At 36.0% G+C, this 17,180-nt stretch overlaps 1 protein-coding gene and 1 long non-coding RNA gene across 2 annotated transcripts; one reads left to right on the top strand and one right to left on the bottom strand.

Annotated features, from left to right (window-relative positions):
• Positions 1–3,352: 3,352 nt before the first annotated feature.
• On the top strand, positions 3,353–8,179 carry LOC311289866 (uncharacterized protein). The gene is made up of 5 exons (XM_084408115.1): positions 3,353–3,723; positions 4,269–4,574; positions 4,725–5,045; positions 5,354–5,647; positions 5,737–8,179. The coding sequence occupies exons 1-5, from the start codon at positions 3,588–3,590 to the stop codon at positions 5,904–5,906; spliced, it is 1,227 nt and encodes a 408-aa protein (XP_084264241.1). The 5' UTR covers positions 3,353–3,587; the 3' UTR covers positions 5,907–8,179.
• A 4,156-nt stretch (positions 8,180–12,335) lies between these two features.
• Positions 12,336–15,102, bottom strand: LOC311289640. Its single transcript, XR_014627188.1, has 3 exons — positions 14,964–15,102; positions 12,463–12,572; positions 12,336–12,369 (listed from the first exon to the last, which is right to left on the bottom strand). It is a non-coding gene; the product is annotated as an uncharacterized lncRNA (long non-coding RNA).
• Between the last annotated feature and the right edge of the window lie 2,078 nt (positions 15,103–17,180).

Here is a 17,180-nt window from a genome sequence, read left to right as displayed (position 1 = left end):
AAGAGATGAGGCCTGTATATGTATAGGCAGTACACACGAAATTGACAAATCCTCCTCCGTGTTCAAGAGCCTGCACCCACCCATTGGAACTGATAGATCTGCAGTGTGACTCCGTCTTAAAGGAGAGGTTTGATTCCTTGAAAGTGGATACGTTTTATGCTTCACTCAAGGAAACCAAGTTTCAAAACATCCGACAGTTGGCACAGAAGATGCTGTCACAAAGATGGCTTTGGCTCTACTTACGTGTGTGAGCAGACATTCAGCGTGATGAAAATCAACAAAGCACGCCACAGATCCCAGTTAACTGATGATCACCTGAGATCAGTCCTGAGAATTGCCACAACTAAACTGTCACCAAACGTCGATGTGCTGGCAGAAAAGGGTGATCAACAACACTGTTCTCACTGAAAGTGAATAAGGTAGGTAGGTAGGTAATCTTACATTTTTAGGTATTGAGTTTCAAATGTAATTTATATTAGTTAAAGGGATAGTTCACCCAAAAATGAAAATTCTGTCATCATTTACTCACCCTCAAGTTGTTCCAAACCTGTATGAGTTTCTTTGTTCTGCTGAACACAAAGGAAGATATTTGGAAGAATGTTTGTAATCAACAGATCTCGGTCCCCATTGACTACCATAGTATATTTACTATGGTAGTCAATGGAGACCGAGATCTGTTGATTACAAACATGTCTTGCCTTAAATGTTGCCATAGCCATTTAAGGTTAGTGTTATACGTGAAGGGGGGAGAAGGTAGAGTTGCAGGGCTGAGAAATAAAACAACACATTCTGTTGGTAACCCTGTTCTGCCATGTATCAGTTCTTGAGACAATCTACATGGCCAAACTGTCATGAGAGTAGACAAGTGGTCGAGTGCAAAAACCACAAGTGTGGTTATTTGGACAGGGTCATGGTCTCAAATATAGTTTATAGTCAAACTATCATAACAGTGTAATTTTAATTAAAACAATAATCTGTCAACATGATGATGATGAATTACGTCCATCCACTGTTTTGGCCAAGGCTCGCTCGTTCTATGCTATCACAGCATTACTTTTCGATTTTAGACGATCCCACGTAGTTGCACAGATCTCTGACTGCTTAGCAGACATGAAATAGTTGAACATCACCTTCAACTACTAAATCTAGTGAAACAGAGCTTCCCATCCTTCCAGCCACTCAAACTCTATATCACTTTTTGGTAACACTTTATATTACGACCCGCAAACAACTGCGTAAGTAAACCGAAATTACGGTGTATGTTTCTGTAATTATAGTGTACTTCCGTGTAGGTATAAGGGAACAATACATTAAGTTTTGGGTAATAAAGGGGTAACAAGCAAATATACAACCTGCAAAGAACTTCGTAAGTAAACTGAAATTACGGTGTATGTTTCTGTAATTATAGTGTACCTCCGTGTAGGTATAAGGGAACAATATGTTAAGTTTTGGGTAATAAAGGGGTACAACCAGATATACAAGCAAATTATTTATAATGTAATTATTTTAAAACTAACAGGTACCTATTCTGTTAATATATTCCAGGCAAAAATTGTAGGTCTGTTGTATATAAAAGTTTTTATCACATTTCTGGCAAAATTTGTTCTTATGCAATGTAGTTACAGGGTAATTTTGACATCTGTGGGTTGTAAATTAAACTTATTAAATTAAAGTGGAGCTTGTTACGCCCTTGTTCTGTGTAGTTACAGGGTAAGTGTAACTCCTGCGGGCTGTAAATTAAAGTGGAGCTTGTTACCCCCTTGTTCTGTGTAGTTACAGGGTAAGTGCAGTAAATATACAATAAAGGATCCCATTTAATTTCTGACTTTTATTTTACAAAAAAATGTCAAAACACTTTTTCATCTTAATAAAGCATTGTCTTTTCTACAGTATACTCAAACAACAAAGTTTAATTTACAACCCACAGATGTCAAAATTACCCTGTAACTACATTGCACAAGAACATTTTTTGCCAGAAATGTGATAAAAAACTTTTATATACAACAGACGTACAATTTTTGCCTGGAATATATTAACAGAATAGGTACCATTTTTTAAATAATTACATTATAAATAATTTTCTTGTATATCTGGTTGTACCCCTTTATCACCCAAAACTTAACATATTGTTCCCTTATACCTACACGGAGGTACACTATAATTACAGAAACATACACCGTAATTTCGGTTTACTTACGAAGTTCTTTGCAGGTTGTATATCTGCTTGTTACCCCTTTATTACTCAAAACTTAACATATTGTTCCCTTGTACCTACACGGAAGTACACTATAATTACAGAAACGTACACCGTAATTTCGGTTTACTTACGCAGTTGTTTGCGGGTCGTAATATAAAGTGTTACCCACTTTTTCTACATCACCAACTCTAGATCCAGCTAGGATCATCAACAATAATCCCATTGAGATTAGCTAGAGATTTTGGGGTAATCTTTGATGACCAGCTGTAATTACAAGTAATATTGTATTGTGATAATGAGCAGTGATGACATGACACTCTTAAAATATCTCAGCACTTTTCTGCATCTGTAAATTTGACATACTATATAACACAAAAAAAAAGATTAAAAAAAAGCTGCATAATTTTACAGATGGGCCTAACACAAATCAACTTTATTTATCAATTTATTATTATACATTTTAAATAAAATGCTGCTCTATTTTTCTTTCTGAAAGAAATGATAATTCTGATAGAAAAAGTGACAGGACCACTCTTGCTATAGAAAGGAACACAAATCACACGTGTGTCAGATTAACAGATAAACAGCGTGCAAAGAGTTTACTTAATACATTCAGTTTAACAGTAAATTTAAATTACATTAAGTGCAAACTTTATCATTCAACTGAACTGTGCATGTGCATTTCTAAACATTATCCATGCAATAAATGCATGTCCTTGGATGAGCCTTGTTTACATAATTCAGCTGCTCAGGTAAATTTCATGGTATGATCCATTTCAGAGGCTGCAAAAATTACAATTTAAAATCAGTCAGAGCTATAGAAATGTGTCTTCATATTTACAAGTAAAGCTTCACATTACAAGTAGGCTACTTTCTACAAACCCCCTACGATCACACCTTCTTTAGGGGGGTTACTTAGAAGAACCCTCCAAGCCCATCATTCACACCCTGGTCTGCACAACTCGTTCAGGCCCTTGTCATTTCTAGACTGGACTATTGAAATGCTCTTCCAACATGTGCAATGGAACCTCTACAAATGATTCAAAACGCAGCAGCACAACTGGTCTTTAACAAGCCCAAGAAAGGCCTCTACCAGTCACACCTCTCTTCATCAATCTATAGATGGTTCTCAATTCCAGTCCAGGCGTCCCACTGCAATGCACATTTTCATGTTGTTTCTCTTATCTGACACCATTAAGTCAGTTCAAGAACTTCTTTCCTACCGAGCTGATTATCTAAATCGGATGTGTAAGATAGAGAAGACTGCAAGAAGAGCAGAACAGTGTGTGTTATAGGAAGTTGCAAGGTTTAGATAACGTGAAATACGGAGGAAAAAGAGCTATACTTTTTTTTTTTTTTTTTAAGGTCACACACATCAACGTGGTTAAAGATGCATGGTTATTTACACAACACTTTACTACACACCAGCTCTTACATCAGTGCATCTGTCATTTATATTTGTGGACTGCTGTTGAAAGAAAATTTGAACATGGTTTGGTTCTGTTTGTGCCTGTGGTGTCTGGTTGGTGAGTTTTAAATATTTTTTATGAGTTTAGTCCTTTCTGCAACAGATTCAGTGTTTGGTTTTCCTCAGTGTCCTTTATATACAGTGGGGAGAACAAGTATTTGATACACTGCTGATTTTGCAGGTTTTCCCACTTACAAAGCATGTAGAAGTCTGTAATTTTTATCATAGTACTCTTCAACTGTGAGTGACAGAATCTAAAACAAAAATCCAGAAAATCACATTGTATGATTTTTAAGTATTTAATTTGCATTACTTACGTCATGCAATAAAATGCAAATTAATTATTTAAAAATCATACAATGTGATTTTTGTATTATTATTTTTTTAGATTCCGTCACTCACAGTTGAAGAGTACCTATGATAAAAATCATAAAAGTGGGAAAACCTGCAAAATCGGCAGTGTATCAAATACTTGTTCTCCCCACTGTAACTACATTGAAGCTCAAATACCAGCAGCATTAGTTATCGTTGGAGATGTTATTCTCATCCGCATTACTGATTTTCTTGTGCAAGTCTCACTCTGTTTTTCTGTTTGTTTTTTAGGTGTTGAGATGAAGCCAGTGTCAGTGATGGAGGGACACTCTGTCACTTTACACACTGATAGAGAAATGAGGAATAATGATCTTATTGTGTGGAGGTTTGGACCTGAAAACACTTTAATAGCTGAAATCAGTGTAGTGGACAGCAGTGTGACTGTAAATGATGATTATGATGGGAGATTCAGAGGCAGAATGAATGTGGATCATCAAACTGGATGTCTGACCATCACAAGCACCAGAATTGAGCATGCTGGACGTTATGAACTACAGATCAACAGTATGAAGAAGTTTTTCATCGTCACTTTAAATGGTAAGTTAAATATCAGTTTCATATTTTATTCTAACTCAATTGTATGTAATTTCAAATGATTTACTTTAGTGAATGTTGTATTTGTTTACCATCATAAAGGTATTTGAAAGTCTTGATCTGTGACAATCCCTGTTTCTGTTTGTTCTTTAGGTGTATTTGGTGAAAAAGATGAGATGAAGTTATTGTCAGTGATGGAGGGAGACTCTGTCAATTTACACAGTGATAGTGAAATGGAGGATTATGATGATCTGATTCAGTGGAGTTTCGGAAACTATTTAATAGTTCAAATCAATGAAACGGCTGACATCATTACTGTATATGATGATGTTCTTGAAGGGAGATTCAGAGACAGACTGCAGGTGGATCCTCAAACTGGTTCTCTGAACATCACAAACACCAGAAGTGAACACACTGGATTTTATCAACTGCAGACCAACCGTGTGAAGAAGGTTTTCATTCTCAGTGTCTATTGTGAGTTTAATAATAAGTTGATTTTTACCTCTTATTTATTCCAGTTTTAAAGTGGATCTAAATATGTATCTTATAATTCAGATGTTAAAAGACAACACACTTCTTTAGATCCTTAACATTAAATTGCCTAATTGATTTCCAGGTTTATATTTAACTTCTATATCATCTAACTTCTATTATATTTATCTTCTATGTTTTATAGAAGTTCTATTCTTTCGATCAGTGTTGGTTTCTCTGAATGTTTCTTTCTCATCTAATTTGATATCTCCATTCATCCACATGTATCTTTATTCTCTTGTTTTTTCCAGCACCTCTGCCTGTTCCTGTCATCTTCTGTTACTGTCCTTCAACTCCATCATCATCATCAGTGTCCAGACATGTGCTGCTGTGCTCAGTTTTGAATGTGAGTCAAGCGACTCTCTCCTGGTACAAAGGAAACAGTTTATTCTCCAGCACCAGTGTGTCTGATTTCAGCATCAGTCTCTCTCTGCCTCTGGAGGTGGATTATCAGGATAAAAACACCTACAGCTGTGTCCTGAACAATTCATTCAGTGCCAAGACTCAACATCTCGACATCAGTCAACTCTGTCACACATGTTCAGGTACGGCAGCGCTGATCTTAGTTGATGTCGGCAGTGATATTAGCATTTATTCACTGAGCTGATCTCATTTTCATGCTTTTACTCCTCAGACTCTGATGCTGTTGAAGCTGTGATCCGATTGGTTGTTACTGCTCTGGTGGGCGTGGCTGCTTTAGCTGCTATTGTTGTGCTGGTTTATGACATCAGATCCAGAAGAGCTGAACAGGATAAAAAATCCCACATCAGGAAGCTAAATCATAATGCAATTTATGGATCTTAATTTTTTTGGCTGTATATGGCTTCATACAGATGGTTCTCAACCAGGGGTGCGTTTCCTGTACAATGACGTAACTCGTTGCTTAACTACCATAATACGATGCATCATTTAAGAAATCAAATAGCTAGTCTCAACTGTTTCCCGAAACTGTATTGTCACAAATTGGTCGTATAACCTCGTTGGTTAATGATGTTACGCAGGTGGTGGAGTAATAACTACTTTTAATGAATCTGTTTGAGATTGAATTAATGCTAAATGTTTTGCTATAAATTACAGACATGGCATCAGAAGACTATTTCTTATTTTTCTCAGTTATTTTGCTTTATTTCCAGATTCAATCTAGGCTCATTCTTACATACTAGAGTATGTATGCACATGAGCACTCTTCAAAAACGACGCTTTAAATCTCTTGACTAACTAAAAGACGTAAATGACATTGGTATGTATAAAAAAAAAAAAAGATATAGATTGTACTGAATGTCAGTTTGCTTATTTTGCTCAAGATAAGGATTTATTGAGTCCACATGTCATGCAAACAAACTATGCTTCTTACCACGGGTCGAAAGCTCACAGAACCTCACAACTTTGCGATGCTGTTTTCGAATGTTCGTTAGAACTTTTCGGGAAACACCGACAATGCCAACGAAAATTGTAAAGTTCCGGTGTTATATTGTCAAAGGTTTAATAGACAGGTGAATCTTTGTCATTTAGGAATGAGAATGCATGGCTTGCCTCTGTTCGTCGACAGTTTATCAGCTTCCCTCCACTGCCCCATCTCCTCACTTGTAGTCCAAACTATTCTTATCTCAAATACGCATTAACCTTACTCTACTTAATTGTTTGAAAGTGTGAATTTGTGAAGTGGTGCTATAACCATAGACTAAAAGTTAGAAAGTGAACGTGTCAGAGCTCACTCTCTCAAATATTAGTCTGTTGCACTCTGCCGTTGGGCTCGTTGTGGGCTGTGGTGGATACATTCAAGTGAAACATTGTAGTTAAATGAATTTATAATCACCAAATTTAGTACTGAAAATGAATTTAGGCCTTTATTATTTAGACCAAATTCAAGCTTAGTAAATGTTAAGACTGTGAGCCCGTGCTCAGTTTTTAATGTACATTTAGAAAGGCTATGCATGTCAGTAGGTTATGTGTCTTATTTTTTTTTAGTAATGTATCATTTGAAACAAAACATTGAAATAAATGAAAACATTGTCAATACTAATCGACGTTAGTCAGCAGTGTTTGTGTTTTTGCATTCTTTATGATATAGGGATGAAATAAAGTAGGCAATTATGATCTTCTATGATTTTCTTTAATAAATAATGAAAACATTACAATAAATACAAATTTATTATACAGATTTTACAATAGAAATTTGAATTAATCAAGATCCCAGACTTGAGTAGTTTACCCTGTTGGGACAGTAAACAGGTATTTGAGCTTTAGTTAGGGGTGGCTGAAATGCAGCTTAATGCACAACTGCTAGCCTGCATGGAGAGGTTCTTGGTACTCCAGAGACACCAACGGCTTGTTTGCTACTCAACAGTGGCTTTAAAAAAAAAAAAAAAATTTGCTGCCCTTATAATACAATTTATTTGTCTAACAGAAACTTTCCTTAATAAGCCTTTATCTGACTGGGTTTTTCTGTGCTCTAAATTACTCTTTTGATAATTTAGTAATCTCTAGTTAGTTTTCAGAACATAGTTGTTTTCATGCCTTTTGCAATACACTGCACCATATCATGCTTTTCATCTTCAGAAAGATCTTTCTTCCTCCCCGTATTGCATGAGAACTGTGACTTGCTTAATAATGTGAAAGTGTGAAGTGTGTTTTCCATTTACCCAAGAAGACCTGGCAAACTATTTAATGAACCAGTCTGAGATTGATACCAGTTATCTAAAGAGATATGAGAAACAAACAAACAAACAAACACTTTCTTTGAATAACTAAAATATGAATGTTTATGGTACTGAAATCCTACTGATATGTCACTTGCATAATTTGAAACAGTGTCTGACACGCTTTGTGTTTCATAACGAAGTGTTGCACTGTTATCATGAGTGGAGCAGCAGCTCTTAACAAACACCATCTCTGCATATGCTGTGAGTTTGGTATGTTTATTATAGCGTTCATCTGGGAACCCAACTTGTGCCATTTCACCAGATTTGAAATGTAAATCATTTATGTGAATACATCAATATGTTTCTAAATGTGCAAATTGCTGTTCATCACGATTTCAAATAAAAGTTTAAACCCTCGCTCTGAGTTTGCATCTTTTGATGTTCACATGTTCTTGTTCAAGAAATTACAGTGACTGTAGCATTTCTGTCTTAAAGAAGTGGACAAATATTAAAGATTAAGTGGACAATACTTTGGAATACTTTGAAATACTTAAGGTATGTAACATTAAGGAGCATATTCATGGGTGATAGTAGAAAAAAATCCTGAGCCTGAACTTTTTTCCCTGGGAGGTAAGCGATATATGCCCTGATTAACATAATTGTCAAGCGGGATCCAGGGGTGTGCTCCCCTATGAGAACATTTTGATAAATAGTCCCTTAAAATGATAGAGTCTTGTGACTTTTGTGGATATAAATGGACATCATTCAGACATGAGATGAACAAACCCAATACAAGCCTATATTACAGTAGCAGGTTTCAGTAAGTCAAATTTAAGACCTTTTTAAGACATTTTAAGACCATAAAGATTGAAATTTAAGACCTACGACGCATTGCCAAAAAAAAAATTCAAATCGAAGAATTCATTTTATTTCAATGAATTCAGTCATTGAAAAAGCATTTATTTAATTTACAGATAAAGCAATCACATTAGTAACCTTCCACACCCAACAACGCGTGTCAGAGAAAAGAACAGAATCAGATATAAAAAAAAATTTATATAGAAAATTGTACTTTGCATATTATACTGTAAAAAAAACACATAATTAGTTGATTTCAGTAGATCATAACTAGAGATGAAATGGCATGAACATTTCATTTCATGATTATAGTGACAAAAATGATCACAGTTATCACAGAATCCTGTTCAAAAAGTACTAATACTACACAATGAAATCAATTCACCAAGCTTTATGTCGAAAACCAGCAAATAACAAATAAAATAAGCATCAATATGCACTTTTTGTTTACATAAACATTAAAATAATACCATTAAAAATGATAGCCAGATTTTAAAAGTGTCTTGCAACATGTTATACTAACATGAACAAGTTCAAAAAGTTGACAAAAAAGTTTTTTATAAAAAGATAAACCTCACATATTTCAGACTTTAAATGATTATTTATAAAAAGAATGAGTCAAAAAAAGATAAATTACTGACATTTACAATGCACTTTAGCTTATCTTTTATTATTAATAGTAAAATTAGGTCCGATTTTCCCGTGGCGTCTGTCATTGCTATGCAACCATGCTCTGCGCTCTCCACAACGACAAAAAAGTTTTAGTGGCTAATGGATTTCCACCTCCGAAAAACATGGAAAAAAACGAGCGCATCGCTTCAATTATGAGCGCGCTTATTACCGCGCGCCTACATTTTGAATGAACTTGAGCGCGCAAAAGACGCGATATATGAACCGCCTGTTGGCGAGCTACCTCAAATCAGGCCACGATCGTGCTACTGGAGCTCGCTAGCGATAATTTTTTCATCAAGTTTGATCCACCTTTATCAACAAATTTGGTGTCTTCCCCTGGCTTCATAAAGTTGCACTCCATGACTTTGGCTATGTTTCGCGCTGCCACTGTGGGAAACACATTCGTAGTGTATGGGAAACACAAAACAAATTTGCACGTGGAGTGACTGCTGAATCTATCTGATTGGCTTGTACTGGTCTTCATTTTTATATGCACGGCGTAATTATTTATATTTTATGTACTTTTATTTTCAAGCACTGCCTGCTAGCTAGCTAGCGCGACTTCGTCAGCTGTGACAGTAAGAGCTCGGTAATGAATCGCTGCCGCCTTTATAGCGACTTAATTCATTTTAATCTTAATCTTAATTTAATTTTTTGGGATATACTAACTTTTCATTATGTTTTGTTGTCTTGAGTGAAGCAGCTTGTGTGAACAATGCTGGACATCTAGGATTGTTATGGCCATCACCAGTCCTGTCTGTTTCATGGATCACCTGCCCCTGGTTTTTGTTTTTCTTGTTCACACACACTCACACAAGCACACATTTTTTGTTGTCTGTCATTGTTTAATAAAACGTATTTTATTTGAAAACCTTCATTTGTATCAGCCATGCTTAATTGATGTCTCAACACTCAATAGCTGTAACATAAGTTACAAGTGTTTTGTTAGTGAATTGCTTAAGTTACTTGGATTGAGTTACAGCTACCCTTACTCTTAGCCTACTCTGTACACTAACCCAGAGCCATAGAGGAAAATCTTCACTCTGCACTTACCCAAACATAAAAGCGTAGCTGCTAAATTCGTTTTTAATCTGTTATAGTTTTGATAATATGTGTATGGCTTAATCTTAAAATTATATTCTTAGTCTTAACATGATCATGTTTCACGTTGTGGTCCTGGGGGTGGCCAGTGGCCACTTTCATCAGAAGAAGTGAGCTAGCTTCTAGTGAATTCTGAACGGACCGCCACCGCAGACCTCTTTGCGTGATCAAAGGTAGGCTAATGGCTGAATCGGAATTTATAAGCTAAATCATGGGAATCAATAGCCTAATACAGCCCAGTTTTGCTAAAATAAATATCATGAGACGTCTATCATCAGATGAATGAAAATGGAAAAGTTAAGTTAGAGCCGCTAAAGCCAGTGCTACTACCCATGCGAACATGAACACTAAGCTTTTCCCTCCAAAAATATAGTCTAAAACTTATCTCCAAATGCAAAACTGACATTAACAAAATGCAATAATGCAATAACAGCTGAAAAAGTACTTGGGTGTGTGTTTTATTTTATATTTACCGTTCAATAATACAATCGCTGCTGTCTGTCCCATAGAAGAACATGACAGCCAGCGTATGTTTTGGAACTATTGGGGCTTACATGAACCACGTGACAGCCATAGCGGCGACATCAAAGAGTGTCGCAACTCTTTCTCTCTATGGCTCTGACTGGTGTGGTTTAGTGAAAGCAAAGCGCCTCTCACGCGAACGCGAACCTGATTTTTTTTTTTTTTTTTTAAGACTTCGACCAATCATAGGATTTGGTTCCCTTTTGAAACGTTTACTCGTATTACGTTGCTAGACGCTATGGGGAAACTCCTTTTCTCAGAATTTTGAAGCCTTTAATTGAAAAAACCACTGCAGCTGATTTCACCATCTCCTCTGCGGCTATCCAGCGACTGCTTTGGAGATTTTCTGTGCTCTCCGCTGACTTTGCGGCTGAGAATGATGCTCCTCTCCTGCTACACTGCAAAAATTAACTGTCTAAATATAAGAAATAAACTAATACAGACTAAAAACAAGTCAAATTATCTGCCAGTGCAGTAAGATAATTACACTTGGTAAGATTTCTTGAAATAAGAAAGAATATCTAGGCTTCAGAAAAGTGTAAAATCTCTTGAAAGAAGTAGTAAAATACTTATTCCAAGCAGTGCATTTAGTCAAAAATAACTTAAAACTAGCTTGCAAATTATTTTTTAAGCGTTTTCTTCTTTCTTAATTTGTGAGAAAAGATCTTAAAACCAGAGCCACTAAAAAAGAGAATTCTTCTTAATTTAAGAATTGTCAAAATTAGCTTTTCAGTCTTAAAATGAGACAAAGCATTTAAACTTAAACCAAGATTACTTAAGAAAACAAAAACTGAAATCAAGACCAGTACAGCCAACAATTATTTCTTCAATATTTCAAGTTTGTCTTTTAAAACCATAGATATCAAAGGAAAAACATTACTTGCTCCTTCTCAAAACAGTGATTGCTTAAACTTCACTTAAGTATTGAAAAAACAACAGCAAAAATAATGTTTTATTACAATATTTACCGTGTGTTCATTAAACACTGTGGGATAGTTACCCCAAAAATGTAAATGTTGTCATCATTTACTCACCCTCAAGTTGTTCCAAACCTGTGTGTTTCATTCTTCTGTTAAACACAAAAGAAGATGAATGGAGAATGTTGGCAATCAGAGTTGATGGCACCCATTGACTTCCATTGTATTTACTGTGGCAGTTAATGGGTGCCATCAAGTCTCTGATCCAGGTTTGGAACAAATTGAGGGTGAGTAAATGATGCCAACATTTTCATTTTTGGGGGAACTGTCAATTGAAAGAGATTACCTGACACTCAGGAAAAAAGATGATGGTACAGTAGTGCATTACGTTCACGTTTAAGCATAAGGAACTGTCACTGGAACTGAAATAGAACTCCAGAACAATTTGTTGCAAAGATGGTTGAAAAAAAAAACAAAAAAACATCAGTAAGTACTTTGTTACAGTAGATAAAGAACCCCAGTCTTCTGAAGGTAGATGGTGGGGTCTTCTGTTGGCTGAGGAAAAAAAGAGAAATAAAAAACCTGACAAATTTCTTTAAGAAAAAAAAAAAAAGTGTTGGATGTGACAAAATGTAAACAAACTCTCACCTGAAGGACATGAAGCAATGCCTCACTGGCATGTCCCATCTTCTTAGGTGGTGCAGTTGGAGAAGGAAAGAGTGTGGGGAGTGCCCTGAATAGCGCTATGGCATATTCCACTACAACAGAACAAAAAAATTTTTACTTAAAGGTATAGTGGAGGATTTTCTCGAATTTTAGAAAAGAACCGCCCTCTCCACTTTTTGAAAAAATGCACATGCGCAACACCCGAGAGGGAACGCCTATTAAACGTGTGCACGAGAGAGCATGCACGAGCCTAGTTCTCCTCGTGCACGCTCTGTTTACAAGTTGCTGTCGGCATGGCTCATACAAGCCTACTTTATAACAAAGTACAAGCATAAAACATCTTTTATATTTTAGTGCACAGATACGCATCAAAGTAGATTGTTTGGAAGGGCATCCAAATTTGGCTAGTCACGTTTGGTGGCACATTATGTTGCAAATTATAAACTACCTCAAAAACATTCATGCAAGACAAAATGTCAAATGCCCTTCCGTGTTTTATTTACTTATTATACTGATCGATTGAGTGAGGACTCAAGACATGATCTGCAATGGAGAAGTAGCTTGTTGCATTTGTGTAATAAATACTATGGTGAACACATTGGAATTATCAAAAATGAACACACAAGGTTTTAGAACATTTCAGCGTGATACCTTTTACCATTTGGTCATAAGGCTACTTTAGACAAATTGAGATGTTTACCGTGTCTGCGCGGTGCGTGACTTGTGCAAGGGCTAGCATCGCTAATCATAGCTTACATTAACTGTTACTAGCAGTGCTTTTAAATGGATTTCTCCAAATAGCATGCCAAACTTTACCTGTCGAGTAGAAACTTCGCGACTGAGGCATCAGTGGGAAGCCCAACCTGTGCTTTTAGCGCACGCCAGCGTGTGAAATATTCTCCCAAAAACACTCTGGTCTTGTTTCTTTCTTCAGAGGCCTTTCTCTTCTTGTCATACAATTCGTAGACATTTTTTCTCTTGCAGACATTTTGAAAAAACCCGGTGAGAACGGCGAGCTTCAATGAATGGCTGAAACCGTAGCTCACCACACACATAGGCTACACCCGAAAGTGCGCATGCGCAGAAAGCGAAAACTACCTAGGGACGAGCACGTACGACGGCCTTACGTAAACATATCACCAGAATGATTGACAACTAGGAGGACCAATAGTCTTGATGATCCACCCGGAAAAAGAAAATCCTCCACTATACCTTTAACAATTATTTTTCCTAAACATTTTCCGATTCTCAAAATTTCTTTGATTGTAAAAATTTGATTTTGATTCATGATTCTCCCCCAATTCTGAATAGACAACTAAAGAAAATAAATAACAAATTTACTAGAGGTTCTGACAAAATTATAATTGCTGCAGTCTAATTTTTAAATATTCAATTAATTTTAATTATAAAAATAAACAAAAAATCTGTTTGAATGAATGATTCAATGATTCACTCATAAAGACTGTACTTATTTCATTACTGGATGAATCAGCGTTGTTTGAATCTCTTGAATGAATGATTCAATGACAAATACATTTTTAAACAGTCAGTATTTGTCGCCACCTACTGGCGCAACAAAGTGTTGGCGATGCAATCTTTATGTGAAGCGTAAAAATTACTTTCATTGGTTTGATCACTGCTGTAGACATCAGTGTTTATATCCGAAATATAAACTTTTAACTTCATACTTTTAATTATTTTAACACAGAAATAATGATACTTTGTGGTTGAAAAGAATGTACGTGAAGCCGTTTCATACGTTGTCATGTATAGGTATGAAATGTTCACTTTGATTGTACTTGTCAAAGGTTTAATAAACAGTGAACCACTGTCATTTAGGAATAAGATCACGTGGGTGTTTTAATCGAGAACACATTCTTTTAACAATTAAAGGAACCGTATTTAAGATTGTGGCCAAAACTGGTACTGTCAAATTACTGTAGAGTGGTGTAGATTGTTGTCTGAGGTCAACTTATGATGTTCGCTTGGTTTTTACATTCAAAAACATCAAAATGAATAAGTAATAGGCTATGTTCTATGTTAAGGGCGTGCCGCATTGAAGACTTGGAAGTAAACGCCCACTACTATGATTGGATAACAGTTTTGAATATTATAATGAGTTTCATGTAATCCGTGAATCGGTGGGCGGGGCTAAACAGGAAGTAGGCGTTAATCTTCTTCTGCGGAGGCGGGGTTTGATACCCTTTGACCTCATTGATCCCCACTTTTAAAAACCTGTTCGCTGTGCCTGGTGTCAATAAAAGCTTTTATTGGACTAACAAGGAAGTTTCAGTTCTAAAACTTACAGGATATTCTTATAGTATGATGACCTCTTATATGTCAAAAGCTCAAGGAAAATTTGATTTCTCTGTTCATCACCCCTTTAATCAGGGTTACATTGGCAATATACACAATCATATTTACACCCATGTCTGAGCAAGAACACAGCAATACAGTGTACTAGAGACAGTAAAATGACTTGCCTCCATCCAGGGTCATGGGTGGCTTCATCACTTTCTTCCAAATGGCATAAAACTGCACCTTGGCGCAGAAGTCTTCCCATCTTTTCTTTAACCCATCTATGAATTTGCTGTTGCCCTTATCCAAGATCTGACACAGCTCATCCATCACCTATGCAAATATGTGTTAAAACCTGCAACAATGCTTGCTTTGTTAATGAGCCAAAATTATTTAATTGCATACATTATGAAGATCCTTGAAACATGGATAAGCATCCAGGATCTTTGTAGGCCTTTCTTCTTCTTTTAGGGTATCACTGTCAATAAAGGCTTGTCTTGCTTGAAACTCAAGGTCAAGGATTTGGGAGACAGCATCTTGGTTGGGTTTTGGTTTTTTATACATCTCCTGCAGAGTTTTATAATGCCTGGCCTATGCTGTCAGGCTATCCCTGTCTGCTTAAATGGAGAATGGGTAAAATGGGTATTGGACACACAATTCTAAATAATTATATGGGTTTTAGATTAACATAAAAAAATGTCTCATGAAATAGTCCGTTTTGGCTGAATAATGACTTTAAAAACAATTTGACAGTTAAAAGTGCAAAATATATTAAAATATGAAACAATCTTAATCCTCAACACACGCACAGTAATGAAAAAAAAATAGCAGTTATCGGTTAAATCACATTATATCAAGACCCAGTCAGAAAAGTCAAATATAAATATCTGTAATATAAAATATCATAAACAATCATAATATTGCTTAATATCCCAGCCTTGTTGCAATCAACTTACATGCAGTGTGGCCGTCATCAGAACTGCTCCCCGATGTTTCATGCAAGATAACGGTCGATCCATCACTTGAGTCCGCATCATTATCTTCTCCATTGTCACTTGATGAGAAGTCAATCCTTTTCTTTGGTTGGCCCCTCTCTGGTGTTGGTCCCTGTCTCTTTTGTGGGGACTTTACATTCTGCAGCCTCTTGTGAAGATTATTGTAGATACTCAGCTATGGTAAATAAAATGTCACATTGAGCGAAACAAATAGAAATGAAAACTTTGAACTTTGTCACAGATAAACAAGGTCAGACAAAAATAAATAGACGCTAAAACGTAAGTCCAATAAAAAATCTAGAACAAATTTTCATCACTTACATGTTTCATAGTTTTGTCTTTATCTTGTAGCATGGGATAATACTCCTGTAATGGCAATTTTCAAAAGTTAATATCAAACAGCATCAGAGGTGTAAGAAAACTTTCACGAGACAGAACTGTAATAAAGAGAAAAGGTTTATTTCAATGAGGTTTCCTTTCACAAAAGCCGCAGCCACCCAGCTTTGAAACAGAATACCTAATAGACATAATAAAACATACAGATCTTATACAGTTTCTTGGCAAAAACTCCTCCTTCCAGCTTTCTTGTAAATTTCCAGAAAGATACCCCCTATCTCCTGCTGGTTCGGACTGGTTTCTACCCCCCCTGGCACAGGTCACACTGTTCTTTGTCCCTGAGACACCCAAAGGCCTTCATCTACGACCTAAATTGCCTCTCGCTTCCCTGTCCCTCCTCAGCTGCTAGAAAACCTCACAGAAACATATGATTAAACAGTTTGGAAACAAATGATTATAAGAAACGCTGAATTTTCCAAAACAATTCCTCCTCTTTATCATTCTCTGATAAACGTATTAAAGGAAAATTTACCCTTGTCTTCTAATTTCTTGATCAAACATCATTACATCATTACATTTCAAGAACAGAATTGATTCAAGTCTTTACATCACAGTTATACTCTTCATGTCTGACTTTTATATACCTGATCATTTTACTTGAACCTTCATTAAAATTTAGAATGAAAAAGCTTAGGCTGTTTTTGTCAGGATAGGCCCCCCATGTTATAGCAAGCAAGTAAAGATTTATTCTGAAACCGGGCTAGATGAATAAGCACTGTTATTGCATCCCCGACACTTATAGATCGGACCCTCAGTCACCTCAGTATAAACGAAATAGTATAGATCACATTAGTATGGAAAAAACATATCAATTCATAAAAAAAAGATGCAAAGAAATAGTATACATAAAAATCCCTCAGCTCAAACCCTTCCACTTGTACGTCACCTCGTAACACGGATGACCGCTGTTTTTAACCTTCTGAACATATCATCATTCTTACAATGGAAAAAGAAATAAAAATAATGAAAACAATAATAATAATAAAAACAGTGAATAGAACAGTCAATCAT

This window comes from Rutilus rutilus (genome assembly GCF_951802725.1).
Source record: "Rutilus rutilus genome assembly, chromosome: 4".
NCBI classification, from domain to species: Eukaryota; Metazoa; Chordata; class Actinopteri; order Cypriniformes; family Leuciscidae; genus Rutilus; species Rutilus rutilus.
Note: the sequence above shows the minus strand (reverse complement) of the source record. Positions and strands in the feature narration are given on the sequence as shown.